The sequence below is a fragment of the Poromitra crassiceps genome, assembly GCF_964638095.1.
Source record: "Poromitra crassiceps genome assembly, chromosome: 2".
Taxonomy (NCBI): domain Eukaryota; kingdom Metazoa; phylum Chordata; class Actinopteri; order Beryciformes; family Melamphaidae; genus Poromitra; species Poromitra crassiceps.
The window spans coordinates 110,527,710-110,549,124 of record NC_139624.1 but is presented as its reverse complement, the minus strand read 5'-3'; the positions used below and the strand labels follow the sequence as shown (position 1 = coordinate 110,549,124).

The 21,415-nt window shown below is 44.2% G+C and overlaps 1 protein-coding gene across 1 annotated transcript in view; it reads left to right on the top strand.

Moving 5' to 3' along the window:
• The window catches only part of LOC310771288 (cullin-1-like), a 59,325-nt gene that overhangs the window by 5,809 nt on the left and 32,101 nt on the right, over positions 1–21,415 (top strand). The window contains exon 2 of the mRNA XM_083631899.1: positions 15,451–15,881. Coding sequence (XP_083488025.1) covers positions 15,742–15,881 — 140 coding nt within the window. The 5' untranslated portion in view covers positions 15,451–15,741. The remainder of the gene's footprint in view (positions 1–15,450; positions 15,882–21,415) is intronic.

Here is a 21,415-nt window from a genome sequence, read left to right as displayed (position 1 = left end):
TAAACTAAGGCTACATTACAGTAAAGTTATGTCATTTTCTCAACTTACCAGACCGTTTTAGCTGTTATTTGCCTTTACCCACGTCGTCATGATTATTTATCAACAATCTCATTGCAGTGTTTCCCACAGGATTTTGAGAATTTGTGGTGGGGGACCGCAGCCCCCCTAGGGGGGTGCGGGGGCATGCTCCCCCGCGAGATTTTTTTAAACATTTTAAAGTAAAATGCATGAATTTGGTGTACTTTGAGAAAGCTTAAGAGCAAAATTAAAAGGCTAGATCTATGAAGAACATGTCATCATTACTGTGCTGTGGGTTTACAATGACAAACTAAATTTCCCCCTATAGGTCAGGGATACTCAACTTGCTTTGCCACTTTCGTGAAATGATAGAAGGCGAGGGGCCAGTTAATAAACAAACAATATACATTTTTCTGTAGCGGATTGTAGGTTTTTGGGGTGTCAGCCGGAGTTTAGGCTGACAGTGTTGTGCACACCGGATAGTTACCGGTAGGTTATGTTAGTTAGGTTAAGTACATACATAAGTGCCTGGGTAGCGAGCAGATGGCGGTATTTGACAATTTAGCAGCTAAATCATAGATTATTGAAAGATATTCCATATTCCAGACTGAAATGCTATAACAGAAGTATTGGCCAGAATCACATGAACATTTATTGGACACTTATTCAGCGGATATCTTGCATGTTGCGTTCAGGTGCACTGTAAAAAAATTTTTTTTTTTTTTTTGGTCAACATCTTATTGTGGCGGTCAAAATATCATTGTGGCGGCCTGCCACAAATTCCTTTATGTATGGGAAACACTGCATTGTGTAAACATATTTTGTGAAAGCACCAATAGTCAGGGAAGGAAACTGTCATTGCATTTTATTTTGATCAGTCTTGTTTTAATAAAAGTGCTTGTGACTAGGGATGTTCATTTTGAACAATTTCCATAATCGAAAATGAACGATCAATTATCGATTATCGATAGTGTAATAATAATATATATATATATATATATATTTTACTCTGATCTGGTAATAACGTTGCGCGTTCTCAGCCAGCTATAATGGCGATGCCACTGTGTAGTAAGAATATCAGACACTAGCGCTGTGGCCAGGTAAACAAACATGTTACATGTCAGGTTACATGATGTAAGGCAATCAGTGTCTTCCAGCTTAGCTGACAGCACAAGAGTCAAATCAACAGGCCTGAGCCTCACTGAGGTCCGGAGACTGCTGGGTGCGTTTGTGTCCCCGGCGCATGCCGGTGTGAATTCCCCATGTTTAAAACAGTTTTGTTGGCACAAAGGCCCCTGCCCAGCCAGAAAACTAGAGACTATATGAAGCTCCACCTCACATTAGTCGGCTGTGCAATGGAGTGGGGCGAGGAGGAACGAATTCCACCCAAACCTAGTCCGCAAAAAAATAAAAATAATCGATCAAAATTCCATATAATGAATCAATTCCTTAACGATCAATTATCGATTTTCGATATTTGATGAACATCCCTACTTGTGACATCTCACATGTGGCTTAGGGCTGGGCGATATGGCCTCTAAAGAATATCTCAATATTTTTCGGCTATATCGCGATATACGATACATATCTCGATATTTTGAAATCTCTCATAAATGTAAATGCTCAATTTAACCCTTCAGGGTTCATACACATTTTGACCAATAGCTTTCCATGACTTTTCCATGACTTTAAACTAGGGGTGCACCGATCACGTTTTTTGCCACCGATCACCGATTGCCGATCACCTATGAGAAATATCTGCCCAACCGATCATCGACCGATCACCGATTACCGATTACCGATCACCGATATATATATATATTTTTATTTTATATTTTGTAGGCTAAAGGAAACTGCCAACATGAGACAGATGGGAGTTCAACCGTTTAGTTGTCAGTTCTCTTCAGTACAGTACAGCAGTATAGGCTTTTTACAGCATTATGACAGGAATAGTAGGATTGTGTGTGGTCTGGAAAAAGGAGGCAATAAAATATACAAACAGGTCAGTAACCAAGCTTGCTGTTATATAGGCCAATTATAGTGATAATTAACAACTAATAATATATAAATGATAATTAGGTAAACTGTAAGTCAGTTACTCTTAAACACCAGTCTTGAACCATGACTAAAGCCAAAGAGCTCCCACTCATAGAACCGGGGTTATGCACAATAACCGTCATACATTGGGATCCGCATCGAACGAACATCAAAACGACCCGCCCATCGAGGCCGAGTTACAGTGTTATAATTAGCAGCACTATGAGTGCGATCTACATAATGGTGACAGGGTTACATGACGGGAGAAACAACAGAATCACAAGCTACACACGAGCTAAACTCCATCTGAGTAGTGGCATTAATTAGCGCATCCGTCTGAATGGAGCGCACATCCACATAGCAGCACACTTTCGCTTCCTTCAAAGTGCCCGCGGGAACATCAATGCTTGCGTGGAAATTGTCTGTGTGTGCGCGTGCACTACCCCGACTACCACGTTAATCTGGGACTTTAATACACACGGATTTAACAGCATGCAAATGCCTCGGTAGGCGGGAGGACTGGAGGTAACTTCTCTGCTGAGTCTGCTGTAATCACCAGCTGATTTGTGTGATTCAAAGAGCAAGAGGTGTGTTGGCAGTCTGGTGCGGTGTGTGCATGGAGGTGAGTACACTGATGAAAGCAAAGCGTGTGCTTTGCAACACAATGATATAAACGTTAGAGCACAATATGAAAGTTAAACGATAGACATTGAAGACATGAAAATGGGCTGCCTCATGTTTCTCACGTGCAGCATGATCGGCTATGCGATCGGCAAAATTAAAGGAATATCGGAAACAGCAGATCACATATTTGAGGTCCAAATCGGCCGATACAGATTGCGTGCAGATCGATCGGTGCACCCCTACTTTAAACCAAATTTCCATGACCAAACATTTAGTAAAGTCTCAATGTATAAATTAAAAAGTCAGTGAGTAAAAATATTCTATGTAATGCAGGGCTCGACATTAATGGCTGCCCGGTTGCCGCTTTTTAAACAAACAATATAAGTGCTGTGCATTTAGTGCATAAAAGGAAAATAAAAATAACCTGGTCTAAGTTAAACAACATAGCCTACTTTTACTGTATATAACATACTGACTGCCCAAACATATTTTAAAATAAATATAAAGTGCTGTTCTGCTCAGCTGTATAAAATTAAATAATAAATGTGCAGAGTCCAGACCTCTCTTCATTAAACGTAACGTTACATCCACTAGCTATGAACACAGCCTAGAGTGGGTTGTTGTGTGAGAGCAGTGTAAGACTTACTGGTTTTTATTCATGAAAATAAGCATATTTATGTGCTCAGGGGTGAGTCGTGTGCGTATCCTGTTCACTGTAAGTCCAGCGGTAGAAAAAACTTTCTGATGGGACTGATGTCGCTGGGATGCACAAATATTGCCTGGCTAACTTGGCCAGCCTCGGGAATCGTGCTGTGCTCGCCTTCCACCAGTCAATGGGGTTTACTTCCAGAGGAGCAGGGTTGTCCCTATGGAAGTTTTTGATCTCTGCCTCGACGGTGTTGGATACACCCGACGTGTGCTCCTCTCCAAGCAGTAGTGCCATGAAGCTGTGGTGCGGGCGGCGGCGCACTGTCGTCGTCGTCGTCCTCCTCCTCAGAGATCTCTATCCCTCCTTGGTCTTCATCTCGGCTGGCACTGGCAGCAACGTCAGGTGGCAGTGGCACTGCTGCTGCTAGTTCTTCCAGCTTGCTATTCGCAAGCAGTCGATTTTCTGTACTAAGAAATCCAAGGTGTTTATGGCGAGGGTCTAGCATGGTCGCAATCAGTGCTGGTGATGACATCAAGCTGGGGGACTGAATCTGTGTGCACACAAACAATTATAACAATTATTGCAATGACAAAATGGTAATCCAGGATAACTACTAATTAGTGTAGGACAGGTAATTACCAGCATTCGTTCAGACAGCAAGGCCCGCACTTTGTTCTTGAACTCCACGATCCGGGGGCTGTCATCCTCGCTTCTCATGAGGTGGGAGTTGATCAGACCGAAGGTGAATGGGTATGTGTTTGAGATCGAGGCCTGTTTTTCGGAAGACATAGCCGTAGTGGTACAAGCGAGGGCATCCAACACAGGTGCTGCAGCCTCCATAAGCTGCCAGTGTTGTTCATCTTTGAGCTCCAACACTCTTGCATCTTGGAGTTTGGTCAGTGAGCGATCAGACAACACAGCGGTTACGGCCCAGCGCTGCTCTGTCAGCCTTTCAAACATGTCACAGACACTGTTCCATCTCGTCTGTCAGCCTTTCAAACATGTCACAGACACTGTTCCATCTCGTCTGTCAGCCTTTCAAACATGTCACAGACACTGTTCCATCTCGTCTGTCAGCCTTTCAAACATGTCACAGACACTGTTCCATCTCGTCTGTCAGCCTTTCAAACATGTCACAGACACTGTTCCATCTCGTCTTGCAGGATCAAACATGTCACAGACACTGTTCCATCTCGTCTGTCAGCCTTTCAAACATGTCACAGACACTGTTCCATCTCGTCTGTCAGCCTTTCAAACATGTCACAGACACTGTTCCATCTCGTCTTGCAGGATCAAACATGTCACAGACACTTGTTCCATCTCGTCTTGCAGGATCAAACATGTCACAGACACTGTTCCATCTCGTCTTGCAGGATCAAACATGTCACAGACACTTGTTCCATCTCGTCTTGCAGGATCAAACATGTCACAGACACTGTTCCATCTCGTCTTGCAGGATCAAACATGTCACAGACACTGTTCCATCTCGTCTTGCAGGATCAAACATGTCACAGACACTGTTCCATCTCGTCTTGCAGGATCAAACATGTCACAGACACTGTTCCATCTCGTCTTGCAGGATCAAACATGTCACAGACACTGTTCCATCTCGTCTTGCAGGATCAAACATGTCACAGACACTGTTCCATCTCGTCTTGCAGGATCAAACATGTCACAGACACTGTTCCATCTCGTCTTGCAGGATCAAACATGTCACAGACACTGTTCCATCTCGTCTTGCAGGATCAAACATGTCACAGACACTGTTCCATCTCGTCTGTCAGCCTTTCAAACATGTCACAGACACTGTTCCATCTCGTCTTGCAGGATCAAACATGTCACAGACACTGTTCCATCTCGTCTTGCAGGATCAAACATGTCACAGACACTGTTCCATCTCGTCTTGCAGGATCAAACATGTCACAGACACTTGTTCCATCTCGTCTTGCAGGATCAAACATGTCACAGACACTGTTCCATCTCGTCTTGCAGGATCAAACATGTCACAGACACTGTTCCATCTCGTCTTGCAGGATCAAACATGTCACAGACACTTGTTCCATCTCGTCTTGCAGGATCAAACATGTCACAGACACTGTTCCATCTCGTCTTGCAGGATCAAACATGTCACAGACACTGTTCCATCTCGTCTTGCAGGATCAAACATGTCACAGACACTGTTCCATCTCGTCTTGCAGGATCAAACATGTCACAGACACTGTTCCATCTCGTCTGTCAGCCTTTCAAACATGTCACAGACACTGTTCCATCTCGTCTTGCAGGATCAAACATGTCACAGACACTGTTCCATCTCGTCTTGCAGGATCAAACATGTCACAGACACTGTTCCATCTCGTCTTGCAGGATCAAACATGTCACAGACACTTGTTCCATCTGGTCTTGCAGGATTGTATCAGGCTGTGAAGGGGTAGTCTCAGTCTCATCTGTGTTTGCTTGGCCCGCAGTGCTTTAGACGCCACCGTGCTGTGATTAAAATGGCTGACCAGCTTCCCAGCTGCAGAGATGACACGTTGGAGATGACATGCAAAGCCATCATTAATGGCCAGCTGTAACGTGTGCACAAAGCAGCTGTAACGTGTGCACAAAGCAGCTGTAACGTGTGCACAAAGCAGCTGTAACGTGTGCACAAAGCAGCTGTAACGTGTGCACAAAGCAGGGGACGGACAGCCATGTGGTACGAGTGGCTTTCTTTGCAGCCACGATATTACTGCCGTCGTGGACGCAGGCTATGACTCGACCAGTTAGCCCCCACGCCTCTACAGACCTATTCAACTTCAGAGCTAGGTTGTCGGCTGTGTGTCGCACCGGCAGGGCGTCTGTTAGCAGAACCGCTGACTTCAACTCCCACTCTTCGTTGATGTGGTGGCTGGTGGCATGTTACAGTGATGTAACTCTCTGTGGTTAAAGCCGTCCAACAATCAGTTGTTATAGCCACCTTGTCGGCTGAACGTAGCTGCTCCTTAAGCCCGTCTTTATGTTTCGTGTACCGCTTCTCAATACGGGTAGTTATTGTGCCTCTCGACGGGACCCTATAGCCTGGTTCAATCAAGCCAAGTAGCTCGCAAAATCCCTTTCCCTCGACCACGCTTAATGGCAGCATGTCCTTTTCCACCATAAAGCATATCCTCTGTGTTATTTTCTCCGCTCGGACATCACTACAGCTTCTCTTGGCTATTAGAGATACGATAGTTTGCTGGGAGGACGATGTTCCATCTTCGCCTGCCACTGCAATCGTTGGGTGCTGAGTTTTAACGTGGTATATCATTGACGACGTACTAGAGTGGTACTTGAGAATGGCGTCGCAATATTTATACTTGGCATTTTCGCCTCCTGTTAGTGTGAAATGCTCCCACACTGGGCTGCGTTTTGCTCTTTTGTTGCTGCTAACACTAGCAGGCACGCTCATCTTTCTATCTCTCCGTCTCTCAGTCTGTTTCCTGAATCTCTCCAGTCCACCGATCATGTGACTACTTCCTCACGTGCCCGCTCATTCTATTGTTTACATGAGGTATGCCCTCTGCTGGACTGGTGGAATAACAGTGTAAGCTCTGGACATTGAGGCGATACATACAACCATGGAAACCATAGAAAAAAAGCAAAAAAAAACTTTTTCTTTTTTTCCCTGCTCCCCCCAAAATTTCAATAAACCTTTATGGCATATTATTACAATACAACAAGACTGGTGTTGACAGTGGACAGTAATAGAAGATGCCAAATCATTCAAAACAATAAGCATTTTGCTTTTAGGAGCATTGTGCCAGCCAGCGTGCTGTTCCAAAACGTGTCAACGTGTGTCGTTGCCTGGGAAACGCACATCCCACAATACAACTGTTTGCATCGCATCCCATAATAGTATGATGATACTTAAGATGTCATTGCCAACATAGATGCGAACAGGTTAGCTAAAAGTTTAGCGTCGCCACTCGCCAGCGAGGGCCCCCACCGTTGCGGTCGGGGTACGTTTCGGAATCCCTCCAGGCCTGAACATTTTTCTAGGGGAAACACTCTATGGCAGTCATGGCAGGGTACTTGTGTCGTTAGCGTAATGTTTGTGTGTGTTTTAAATGTAGGGTATTAGGTTGGATTGTCTGGCCAGGAGGACACATGGTGACCAGGTAATCAGATTTACCAGGCAGAGATTTTTCCCAGTAGCGCTGTGCTCTCTTCATCTCCCTCCCCACCACTCCTTGTGTCCTTCCCATTTGGCATTTTGCTCTCACACACTTGACTCAGACGCCGACAAACTCGCCTTCCTGAGTTGGGGAGTGATGATGAATACCTTGCTACAGATTTACCTTTTTCACAGCAGCCATTTTGTGTCTAAAAAGCAGGTGTAACCAAAACATTAATGAGGGTTTCCAACTTCCAATCCAGTTAGGTGTTCCAGAGCCGGGCCCTCATTAATCTTTTCATTGCACCTGTGTTTACTTGTGTTAAATGTCTGCTGTGAAAAGTGCCCATTGAATCAGGGTGGGAGAGAACCACCATAAATTATGGCTGCTAGGTTTGTGAGTGTACCACTTTGGCAGGTAACCAATCACTAACCTAATGTGACAATCTATTTGACCTGCTGAAGTTAGAATGTGGTGAATTTCAGATTCTGCTTGCTCCTATGGATAGCAGAGCGCAGGGTAAGAAATTATATAAAAAAATTGCCTCCTTGATCTAATTTGAGCATTTTGGTTCATTTTGGATGCAGTTGTATTTATAATATGCGTTGCATATAGTCAAAGAAACACTCAGTTTGTACCACTAAGAGGCAGTGTTGTAGAAACACTCAGTTTGTACCACTAAGAGGCAGTGTTGTAGTCAAGCCACTATAGCTCCAGTCCCAGTCGAGTCTCTGGTGTTCAAGTCCAAGTCGAGTCCCCATTACCTGAATTTTTTTGTCTCCTAATTTCTTAAGTTTTGACAAACTTTTTATAAAATTTTGCTTCAAAGAGAGACAAGTTTGTTTGCTTCCCTGGGTTAAATAGCGTTACTGTAACATATTTCAAACACGTTGCAGTACTTGTTGACAGTCTTGCTGAGCTGTGGTCAAGAAACGTATGGTGGTTCCCTGAAACGAGCAGGTTCTGACCTCAGTGACCTGTGAACTTTGGAACATGCTGCTGGTGGCGGTGTCGTCAACAGGCGCAAGGTTCCCATTTCATCAACAAACTTTCTAGAAATTGAGTTCCCACTCCCAAGCTGTTCACAACCTGGTCACACAGCTTTGGAACTGATAATGGGTCAGATATTGTTGCTCTTCCTCTCTCAACGCCTTTTGGTTTGGAAATTGGAAATCTGATCCCAGTGCTGCTGTGAAGGGCACCTTTCTTACTTTCAATGAATAGAAGCGCGAGAGAGACACAGACGGGGACATAGATGACAGACAGACAGACAGACAGATAGATAGGGAGATAGATGAGAGACACAGACAGAGAGATGAGAGAGAGACAAACAGATTATAGATGAGAGACAGAGAGATAGACAGACAGTGAGATAGATGAGACAGAGAGAGACACACAGGCAGGGAGATAGATGAGACAGAAGCCCTTTTTACACAGAGATTAGGGATGCACGATAATTATCGGACTGATAAATTATCAGTTGATATGGCCATTTTGTGTTATTTATTATTCCGATAATGGCCTTTTTTTTCCGATAAATTAACAGCCGATAATCAGGCCATGAGGCTTTGTTTTTGCCTCGTGACGTAACTGCTGCGACTGCAGCACTGCCTGGCAAAACATGGTCACAACACTATTGCAATTTGCAATCCATGTCCTGCACAGGTTCAGAGAGGAGGGGAAACGTCTGAGCTGGCATTACGTTGAACCAAACCTGGCGAGGATGCAGTGGATTTGTTTGTTTACGTTAGCTCTTGTCACTAGCGAGTGTTAGCTCACGTAGCGCAGCCTACACTCAGTCAGGCTCCCCCGCTTGGCAGACAAACCGCTTGTTGTGATCAAACAGCCCCACAAAAGCACTTCATACTCACAGAGCTGGCAGGTAAACATATAGAAACTATATGCGTGCATATTTTTGCCAGTTCCCGCATATTTGTAATTTATAATGCAGGAGAAGTCCCGCAATTGTTTGCGTGCCGATGTCTATAATGTTAAGCCGACGGAGTGGAACGAACATAGCTGAATACGGACAACTGGTCGGACACATTAGAGGGCGGACTGTTAGCTCGCCTGAACGTTACCTCAGGCAGCCGTGTAGCAAGCAGAAAACTGCTTGTTGTGACTAAATATCCGCGCATTCAAAGCACTTTCACCCAAAATGAAACATCCAGGTTTTGTGTTGGTACAGGGAGATAGATGAGAGACAGACAAGGAGATAGATGAGAGACAGACAAGGAGATAGATGAGAGACAGACAAGGAGATAGATGAGAGACAGACAAGGAGATAGATGAGAGACAGACAAGGAGATAGATGAGAGACAGACAGACAAGGAGATAGATGAGAGACAGACAGGGAGATGGATGAGAGAGAGAGAGACAGACATGGAGATGGATGAGAGACAGACAGGGAGATAGATGAGAGACAGACAAGGAGATAGATGAGAGACAGACAGACAAGGAGATAGATGAGAGACAGACAGACAAGGAGATAGATGAGAGACAGACAAGGAGATAGATGAGAGACAGACAGGGCGATAGATGAGAGACAGACAGACAAGGAGATAGATGAGAGACAGACAGGGCGATAGATGAGAGACAGACAGGGAGATGGATGAGAGACAGACAGACAAGGAGATAGATGAGAGACAGACAGACAAGGAGATAGATGAGAGACAGACAGACAAGGAGATAGATGAGAGAGAGACAGACAAGGAGATAGATGAGAGACAGACAAGGAGATAGATGAGAGACAGACAGGGAGATAGATGAGAGACAGACAAGGAGATAGATGAGAGACAGACAGGGAGATAGATGAGAGACAGACATGGAGATAGATGAGAGACAGACATGGAGATAGATGAGAGACAGACAAGGAGATAGATGAGAGACAGACAAGGAGATAGATGAGAGACAGACAGGGAGATAGATGAGAGACAGACATGGAGATAGATGAGAGACAGACAAGGAGATAGATGAGAGACAGACAGGGAGATAGATGAGAGACAGACAAGGAGATAGATGAGAGACAGACATGGAGATAGATGAGAGACAGACATGGAGATAGATGAGAGACAGACATGGAGATAGATGAGAGACAGACATGGAGATAGATGAGAGACAGACATGGAGATAGATGAGAGACAGACATGGAGATAGATGAGAGACAGACAGGGAGATGGATGAGAGAGAGACAGACATGGAGATGGATGAGAGACAGACAGGGAGATAGATGAGAGACAGACAAGGAGATAGATGAGAGACAGACATGGAGATAGATGAGAGACAGACAAGGAGATAGATGAGAGACAGACAGGGAGATAGATGAGAGACAGACAAGGAGATAGATGAGAGACAGACAGGGAGATAGATGAGAGACAGACAAGGAGATAGATGAGAGACAGACAGGGAGATAGATGAGAGACAGACAGACAAGGAGATAGATGAGAGACAGACAGGGAGATAGATGAGAGACAGACAAGGAGATAGATGAGAGACAGACAGGGAGATAGATGAGAGAGAGACAGGGAGATAGATGAGAGACAGACAGGGAGATAGATGAGAGACAGACAGGGAGATGGATGAGAGACAGACACAGACAGGGAGATCAGAATCAGAATCACTTTTATTGCCACAGTATGCAAGATTACATAGGAGGAATTTGTCTTAGTGTCAGTATGCAGCGTAGAGGTCATCTCAATATTCAGATAAAGAAATAGGAAAAACAACAAAAAGACAATCAAACTCAACATTGCAAGTGCAGTCCAATATACAATATACATGAGTGGAGGAGTGTTCAGTAGGCATAAAATATGAATTTACATTTACATTTACATTACAGTCCGACTTAAATAGGTGTTAAATAGGCAGTGAATTTACATGAATTTACAGTCTGAGTTAAATAGGCATTAAATTAAATATGAGTTACAGTCTAAGATAGATGAAAGACAGAGAGCGGCTGTGGTCCAATGGCTACAAAGAGGTATTGTCTGCCCCAGTTGCCATGGCAACTGCCGGAGCACCTCAGATAGGGCTGCCTGCCTTTCTGTGTTTTGTGAGGATCTGCTGAAGAGGAGCAGGGCCTGAAGCAGGTGTGGAGTCTGGGCCACACTGTGTGGACTAGCTGCTACAGGCTGGACTCTGTCTCCATCAGTTTCACACGACAAGGTAAAACCACCCGGCATCTTAATCCTGGATTAGCCAGTGATGCGTTGAGGGTGGGAAGTAAACACCAGACATCATTTTGAACATTCAAATAGGGCAAGTTTGATTATTAAAGTCAAGCTTGGCTTGTTAGAATGTACCTTTCCTGGTTTTGTGTGACCAGTGTGTTGGCCCTGAACGGGCGACCGTAAATTTACGAAAACCAACGCGGCCATTCACAACCAAATTTTCTACATGTCAGGTTATTCGGTAAATACATCTATCAAGTAGCCAACATTGCATATTACAGTTTAATTTGTGTTGCTTCAGTTATGTGAGAGTCGCACTTCAAAGCAGCAGAGTTAGTGTAAAATCAGCTGTGTCAAGCCAGACAGAGATGGACAGAATATGACCAAAGTAAGGTGGGTTTACCTTTGAAATAAAAGCATATTTTCTTATATTTATGACGCTAATAGTGAATGTAGTATTTTTGCACCGGGGTTAGATAAATAAGCAAATGTTAGTTTCATTTATCGTTCTCAAGGTAAATATGACAGTGGGCTATCTAGTGACATGACTCACGCCGTATCATCACACATTTTGGGCTGAAGCATCTGCCCAAATGGCATATGTTGTCCGTTTGGATTCACCGGTCAGTGTGGCAGGTAAACCAGAAGTGTATTTAATCTGTTTGTGATGGCAGTTAGCCAGTTGGTGCCTGTTGGCTCATGATGGCAGCAGATTTCAGGTGCAGTGCTGTGGTCAGTGTCAGTCTGGAGGGAGGGATGCTGAAGAGAGAGAGAGAGGAGTGGGCCGTGGATAGGAGGTTTGAGCGACTGATGAAAGCCTAATCAAAGTCTTCATGTGCCTTGAGCTGCTGTGTCAAGGGTTTGCCTCTGCCTCAGTGTTTCTCATAGTTGAACCTTAACATCCTCGCTCGCCCATAGTGTTGCACAGAGAAGCAGAAAAACATCCTCGCTCGCCCATAGTGTTGCACAGAGAAGCAGAAAAACATCCTCGCTCGCCCATAGTGTTGCACAGAGAAGCAGACTTTTCTAGATGACTTTAAATAATCAAATGCTCTATTCTGACAATTAGCATGGAACAGGTCGGGAAGTGGTGCACAAAACTTGTACAGTTTCAGCTCTCCAAATTAAAAGTTACTGACTGAAAAAAAGAAGAAAATACTGTATATAGTGGAACAAATGCATCTGTTAAGATAGATTGAGTGTTGTTTAATGTAACTTTTTGCTTATTTTATACATTGTTTACTTGGACTGCTACCAGTCTCCAATCCAACGTTTGGTATTCTGGTGTCACTTGGCCATGTTTATTGTAGATATAGAGAGTTAGGGTTTATTGTCTTTGGTTTGGAAGGAAGAGCCCATGTGTGGTAGAAACCCTGTATTCAGGCCACCATGCTGAGTGTGATGACACACTTACCATTATCACCAGTTCATTGTAAACAAGTAGTGACTTTGTGTTTGTGGTCTCGTATGTGTGTGCCATATGCCTGCATATCTAAATATAGTATGTGTTGACATGTGGTTCATAAGCATCATGCCACAAATAGACATACACAGACGCAGTCTAATTTGAAGACACATTGTGCCCATATTTCAGCATTGCTTTTGTTTTCTGGAGTATTCAAGTGGCGCTGCTGTATCACACAAGCATTCAGTGTTGGCTGAGTGTTTGGAGGCAGCAGCCAGCCTCCGTCAACACAGAGGCAGCCAGGAAGTAAACGGGGCAGATCAGCTCACTTCCTCCCCTCTCCCCCTAACAGGCCGTCCCACACGGGTCACATCCTGAGTCACTGGCCTAATGGTGGTGAATGGCCAGAGACGGGCAGTGCTGCCTGCCCCTGCTAAATATAACCCCGCCGCCTACACGTTAACAACAATGCCCCCCCCCCCCTCTCTCTCTCTCTCTCTCTCTCTCTCTCGCGCTCAATTTGGAATTCTCAATTCTGCTGCTCCTATTCACCTTATGTTCCAATGCAGAGGTCAGCCAATTACTTCCTATTGTGTTGACACTTCCTGTGCCAGTACAGTACTTATATTGTGTTCATTGTGTTAACTGTGGCCAACACTGCTGAGGGGGATTAAGGTGTGTGCAGACTCCTAAGAGTCAGAGTCAGACTAGGTTTGAAAGAGACGGCATTTTGAACAGGAAGTCGTAAACACTACTGGATCAAGTGGGCGGGGCTACATAAGGAATATTCGGATAAATAAAAAAGTCACTTCTGATTTGCGGTGACGAATCAAATCCCTCCATCCAGAAAAAGTTCCCGTGTCCGGTGCCATCCCCTAATGTGGCCATAGTGTTGGCCGTTTTAGCAGGATACTGTCTCTGCACACTCTGGTGCTGCTGGCTGTGACAGGGCTGGATATCGTTTTTCGATACGATACAATACGATACCTTGACTTCGATACCGGTTCCTGAACGATACTTTTTTTTTTTTTTTTTTTTTTTTTTTTTTTTTTTTTTCCCGGTTTTTTATTCAATTTTTATCCCCCATTAGTGCTAATTTAATTTATTTATCCTGGTTGCTACTCCACCCTCTGCCGATCTGGGGAGAGGTTCCCCTCCCTCTGAACAGGCGCCCTTAACGACCAGAGAAGGAACCACATTAGCAACCAGGATATTGCATGTTTTTGGTGAAGGGGGTTCCTATATGAAGGAAACCCCCGGGAGGCACGGGGAGAACAAGCAAACTCCACACAGAAAGGCCCTTTTGACAACCCCACGCGGGCGGTGGGCACTCGAGGACATGCGGACGGGCACGCATTCCTTCAGCGTTCACAGCGTCCCAGGTGGGAATCGAACCCAGGACCTTCGAGCTGTGAGGCGACAGCGTTTACCACTGCACCACCGTACCCCCCACGATACTTTTTTCTATAGCAATTTTAGAAAAATCCATTTTCACAAAAATAAAACTGCATTACACATTGAAATTACAATACAAATATTTAGTTTTATTTTTTGAAAGCAGTTTTACAGCATAAAAAAATAAAACCTACTGTATATAACACAACTTGAAGTTGTCTAAACTTATTGCCGCCCCTACAAAAAATATTGGAGTACTTCATATAATCTGGAGAGCATTTCAAATTAAATTTGTCTTTTAAAGAGTCAAAGTTAAATTTGGAAATTGGCATAATTTCGGTTTTGGACTGGTTGACTTTGTAGCCCGATAGATCGCCAAACTGATCCAGTATTGTAAACACGACAGTGTAGTCAGTAAACTAGTGCAAAGTTTTGAATGAGTTTTATCGGGCGTGTGCTATGAAGAAGCGTGCGTCTCATTCGGGAGAATATCTCCAGCCACCATTTTCGGGATGAGCTGGAAAACGTCCGGTTAAAACTTTCAAAATAATGTTACTTAAACAAAAGTAAATAGCTTATTGATGCACGTTGGAGGAGAAACGGTATTTCAACGAATGAAGCAGCAAACTTGTATCAAAATACTCGTTGTGATGTTATATGGCGTGAAACTGTGGCTGTAACGCATTACTCAAAATAAATACGGTTACGTTACAATAAGCGTTTTATTTTGAAAGCAACAAAGCGGATGACGTACTTGTACATTCTGGCTGACTTGACGCCCATGCAGTTCATGCTGCCAGATCCACATGACGATGCGTGTGTAGATCTTCTAGAGTAGACCATTTTAAAGGGGTGGGGAGTGGTGCGAGTACCCGAATAGCAGAAACGTTACTCGAGTACTGGCGTTATGAACGAGTGCTCGAGTACCCGAGTACCCGCGCCCATCCCTACTACATATACAGTATGTGAATCATGACATTGTACCTTTTAAAATGTATTTCCCCCCCGTTTCCTTGGCAGGTTATCTGGTGAGGAGTGCCGAGGTCATTAGGTGGAGGTGTGGCAGACAGCGCCATCCAGGTGTGCGGAGGGGGGACTGCATCCCGTCTCACAAGCTGACAACCAAATATTCCCGAAAAGCACTGCTGCCGCCGCCAAATGGACCGTACCGTTTGAGAGCAGAGTGACTCAGGACAGAACCAACCGAGGACCGGAGTGGAGCCGGGGGCGGGGGCAGAACGCTCGCCGGAGCAGGAAAAAGGGAGGGCATTGATTGACTGGGAGAAGCGGCGAGGAGAGAGGGGCGTCAGGATGTCGTCCAACAGGCCCCAAAACCCCCACGGACTGAAACAGATAGGGCTGGACCAGATCTGGGATGACCTGCGGGCTGGCATCCAGCAGGTCTACACACGGCAAAGCATGGCAAAGTCACGCTACATGGAACTCTACACGTATCCCACACTCTATGAGATTTGGGGAAGTTGATGCTGTTATGGTTTTGCATGCTATGTGGATTTTTTACAAAGATGTCCCATTCCCCGCATACAGATCTAGGCCTCAAGAAGAGAATGAAGAGAGTTTAATTTTTACCACGTGCACATGGTCAAGAGACGCTTCAGTCATTCATTAAATCAGTCATAATGTCACGGAAAGGACGTTTATTTCAGGGGCGCTGGGTGAGATTCCCTCTCGTTTCCCAACAGGGTGGTGTTTCAATCAGGCTGCTTAAATGTTCATCCCGCCCACTTGGCACGCTGCGTGAATTACAACGAGCGCACCTAGACACACACACTCGGGGGCGATTGGTGAAATTCCCTCTCGTTTCCCGACGGGGTGGTGTGTTTCAATCGTGCTGCCTAAATGTTCACCCCTGCCCGCTTGGCACGCTGCGTGAATTACAACGAGCGCACCTAGACACACACAGACTGCAACGCAGGACCCACACTTCAAACCAAGGGCTGAAAGAAAATCAATCAGCCAGAATGCCTCGACATGGCCGGGAAGGATTCTGGATCAATTAGTGGAGCTTATTGTGGCATGTTTGGTCGTATTTTGGCTTGCGTTGGCTGCGGGGAAGTGGGTTCACGTTAGCATGAGCCAGGAAATAGCCTGATCCCCCATCACGGTACAGTCTGAGCTGGCCACGACCAAACTGAACAGTCAAACAATGTTCCATAACAGTTGTAACGTTAGGCATATTTACGACTTACATTATCCACATAAGACTGTAACATTATTAGTGGAGCTTCTTGGTGGTAATCGATAGTTAGCCACGTTTAGCATCAAGCTAACGTTAAATAAACGACTGGGTGGTACATCAATTAGCTCCACGTTAGCAAGCAGCTAGTCTCACGTAGTCAGACCCACCGTCAACATCAGCAAGCTTTGGCACTGCGAGACTAGCAAGCAGCTAACGTTATCTACCCAGCCAAAACCACATTATCACAGCAGCTAATACAAGGTCTCTCCATGAACCGAAAACACAGCCCCGACTCTAGTCACATTGCTGCTGTTTGGTCAGACGGGCTTCACTAGATAAATATTTCTTTCTTTTTCTGTGTGGACTTTTTACTGGACTCTATGTTGTTGGTTACTAGTCTCGCAGTGCCAGCCGTAGATATCTTCCGTCGCTGGAAGCTTGCTGGCGTCGACGTTGGGTCTGACTACGTACTAGTTGGTTGCTGACATTCAGCTAGCTAACGTAACGTTCTTCTTCGTTGGTGTATCATCTTCTTCTTTTGGTTTTAATAGTGGTTGAAAATAGGGATGTTCATTTTGAATCAATTTCCATAATCGAAATTCGGGAAAATAAATGATCAATTATCGATTATCGATAGCGTAATAATAATAATATTTTTTTTCTTTTTTTTTCTTCTTTTTTGGTAACTCTGATCTGGTAATACCGTTGCGTGTTCTCGGCCAGTTATAATGGTGATGCCGCTTTGTAGTAAGAATATCAGACACTAGCGCTGTGGCCAGGTAAACAAATATGTCAGGTTACATGATGTAAGGCAATTGGCGTCTTCCAGCTTAGCTGACAGCACAAGAGTCAAATCAATAGGCCTGAGCTCGGCGCGTCCTTATAACGTCATGAGCGCGCCTGCGGTAACGTTGACAACCACACAGTCACACAGCCTTACACTAGCTAGCTAGGCTACTGTACTCACTCACATTTTGAAAGTAGGACTCAGGCAGCTCACCGGCCGTGGCTTCCAGGCTTATAAACTCGCAACAAAGACGTGTGGATATTATTATTTTCCACGAGATGTGTGTGAATTGATTCAGGGGGGCGTTAGCAGCTAAAGGCTAGCTGAGTCCATGCTGACTGCTGCTACATAGTTCATAACGTTATAGACAAATAAAATGACTTGAATTATTGAGTTATGAAGCTCCACCTCACATTAGTCGGCTGTGCAATGGAGTGGGGCTGGGGCGAGGAGGAACGAATTCCACCCAAACCTAGTCCGCAAAAACCCCCCCAAAAAACAATAATTGATAAAAATTCCACTCGATCGAATTCATTCCTCAACGATCGATTATCGATTATTGATCAACATCCCTAGTTGGAAAACAAATTTCGGGTGCATTACCACCACCCACTGATCTGGACTGGGGACTAAAATCTATCCTCTCTGATTCTATGCACACCAACAATTAATTCCTATCGCACAATAAACACAATAATCATAATTAAATAATAAGGAATCAAATAATATAATAATAATAATATATAACAATTCCTCAGATTCTATTTATTAACACTTTGAGTGCCACGGCCCTTGGGCAAAAGGTGCTGTACTGTGCCACATAGGCCGCAATGCATTTTAATATAGCCATATCATTTTTTGTGTTCCTCTTATATGGACAACCAATAGCCTCAATGAAACTTTGAACCCTTCTGTTTCATTAAAAAAAAAACTGTTTATAAACCGTTCCATTTTGGAAATACACCCCTCTGAAAAAGAGTGTTTTCGACCGAAAAGAGCATGCTGAAATTAGTTTCTGAGATAATCACATCTTTATGTTAGAAAGGCGACAGAATGAATTCTGCTTTGAGTTGAACAAACATCGAGCGTGCTGCATGGGTGTCAATGGTTGTATGCTGTTAGTGCCCTGCGTGCCCCACCCCCCTCCTCCTCCTCCGTGGTGGGAGGAGTCGAGTGTCTCTGCTCTGCTGCGGTTTGCTCTGTTTGATCTGCACTGAAAAGTCCGCTGCCTGCACCCCCCGCTTTTTTACAGCGTGTCCTCGGCTCCCAGCTGAGAATAATGTCACTTTTCATAAAGACGCTGCTGTCGCCGTGTCGGCAACTAAATCATATGGATGGACTATCGCAGCGGACACCGATGGGGCTCAATTGTGGCAGCAGATGACTGCTGTTCACAGGCACAGCTAACGACGTTATGCTTCAAGCATATCAATGGCGATTTCCGTTTCCTCATGACTTCTTCTGTCTTTTCTCCTGGCCTTTGTCTAATCGGGAGGGCACTGTCGCCACCTAAGGGTTCTGTAAAATAGGTTAGACACATTCAATAGCTCCCATATTGTAAGAGGCGATGTAAGAGGCTTAGATCGACATTCCCCCGTCAAAATATGAATTTGGAGTTATTGACGCCATTTGGCGTCGCTGGCAGCCTACGGTAAATTTCTCTTGACGCCATATGGCGTCGCTGGCACTCAATGTGTTAATCTAGTTGATATTAAATACTCCAGAATGAGTATCCAACACTCAACTCCTGAAGGTTTTCTTAGAGTTTTGTTGGGCGGAGCCACTACAAGAGGCAGGCTCGTGAACGCGCAGAACGTCGCATCCGCCAAATCTTCTGGGAAATCTCTACCCGTGAGGAGCAGAATTCTCAAGCGATCGCTTTGAAATGGGTGAAGGCAGAGATGCGCGGCTGGGCTAATTTAAGTCACGTAATGGATCATGCTCTCATTTGTAATAAAAAAACAATTTGTGAACATTTATTTCCCCACCAACGACAACACGTTGACACGTTATGGAACAGCGCTGCACGCTGACACGATGTTCCTAAAAGCAAAATGCTTATTGTTTTGAATGATTTGGCATCTTCTATTAGTGTCAACACCAGTATTGTTGTATTGTAATAATATGCCTATTCAAAAGCTTATCCCACATGTATCTCATTACTCATCAATTAAGAATCACAGTATATTTTTGGGGCATTATAATGCAGGCCTGGTGTGGAGATTTAGTGCTTGATTACAATATAAAACAGAGCACAATGAGACAGACCAAAGTAACTTTGGTCTGTCTCATTGTGCTGTGTTTTATATGGCCTTAAATTTCATTCTCAGTGGTATTAAAAAGGTCTTAGAAAGTCTTAAATTTAACTTGGAGAGCCCTGGGGGTACCCTGAAAGTAGAATGAACAAAAACATACGACCCAGCACAATGAGAAATAGACCAGAATAAAACAGAGAAACATATGCCAGGGATAGAGATCTAATATAAAAAGCCTTACCTATAAAGATGTGTTTTTAGAAGTCATTTCTGCCTATGAGTGACACAAAGCAATTCTGATGCCTGTGTGCTGCTTTCAGGACATTGTGCGGTTTGGCTGATTCCCCCAGGGTGCGAGCTGGATCGGGCCGGGGGAAATCACAGATAAGTTATTTTACTGGTGAGGTCGTCTGCTGTACCACTACTATGCAAGGCTACACTCATCACCTGGATCTCCTGTCAAAAACATTTTGGTAGAGTGGACAAGTGAAGGTGGTTTGTGAATCTTGTGATTTAAAAACTACTGCAGCAGGTGGACAAAAAGTCATGTTTGTGCCCTGCACACAGACTGGATCAAACACACCGTACACAGCTCAAAGGGCACATTGTGATGTTTGACAGCCTATCTTCTGCAGCTTTCCAGCCATGGCATCTGGGCAGCAATAAAGGTCGTCATAATCTACCTCGAGTAAAGCGCTTAATGCATCCAGCCATATGAGCTGAAACCTATACATTCCTGACCAAATGTTCACACTTCACTTCACGAGACATTTCCGAGACGACTTCGTGTTTAGTCGAGCAGAATGAGCGCTTCACTTCACGAGACATTTCCGAGGCGACTTTGCGTTCAGTCGAGCGGAATGAACGACGTTAATTTGAATTGCGTTCAGTGACTGACATATTTGCCTATCGGAGCCTTTGCAGCCCACATCCTTATTGACCTCTTACTGCTGGCTTGTGCTACTCTATGAAGTCTGCACGAAGGAAAGAATATTCTGTTTTACATTTATATTTGACTTAGGACTGCAACACTAGAAGAAGCTTCAATTACTAGAACATTACCTAATAGCATTACAATCAACTAATACTAAGGAGAGACACTGATGCTTGCACGCCTTACTTTTGGTTGCTTCTAATAGTGAGCTAGATCTGAGTTTAGTTTAAAGGATAAGTTCACCCAAAAATGAAAACAGTCGTCGTATGCTCACCTCCATGCTGGTGGAACGTCATGTTTTTAGTCCAAAAAACATTTGTGGAGTTTTTCAGGCAAACAGAGTTACAGCCAGGGCTCGACGCTTACCATTTTCCCAAGGAGCACATGTGCTACTGAGTTGAAAAAGTTATTTGCACATAAAGAATTTTAGTAGCACAATTCAAATTTGATACAGAAGAATATAGCATGTATTCGATATGATTTTATTAATCTCTGATATGTTACAATTAAGCTTAATTCAATTCAAAGTATTATCATGATCCAACATGCATTTATTTCCTGCCAGAAGGGCTCAATATAGCTCATTGGCTATTGTTCTGTTGAAAACCATAGCTGTGTAACGTTATCAGATAGCGTTAGATAGTCTATCTCAGAGGTTCTCAAATGTTTTTCAGGCAAGGACCCCTTACAAGGTAGAAAATATACCGGGGACCCTCTCATTCTGATTTGTGATTTTGGGCTAAGCTTAATTGTTTCCACGGTAACGTGCTTGACTTTTAAATTTATAGGTTTGTTAGATTATAATGTAA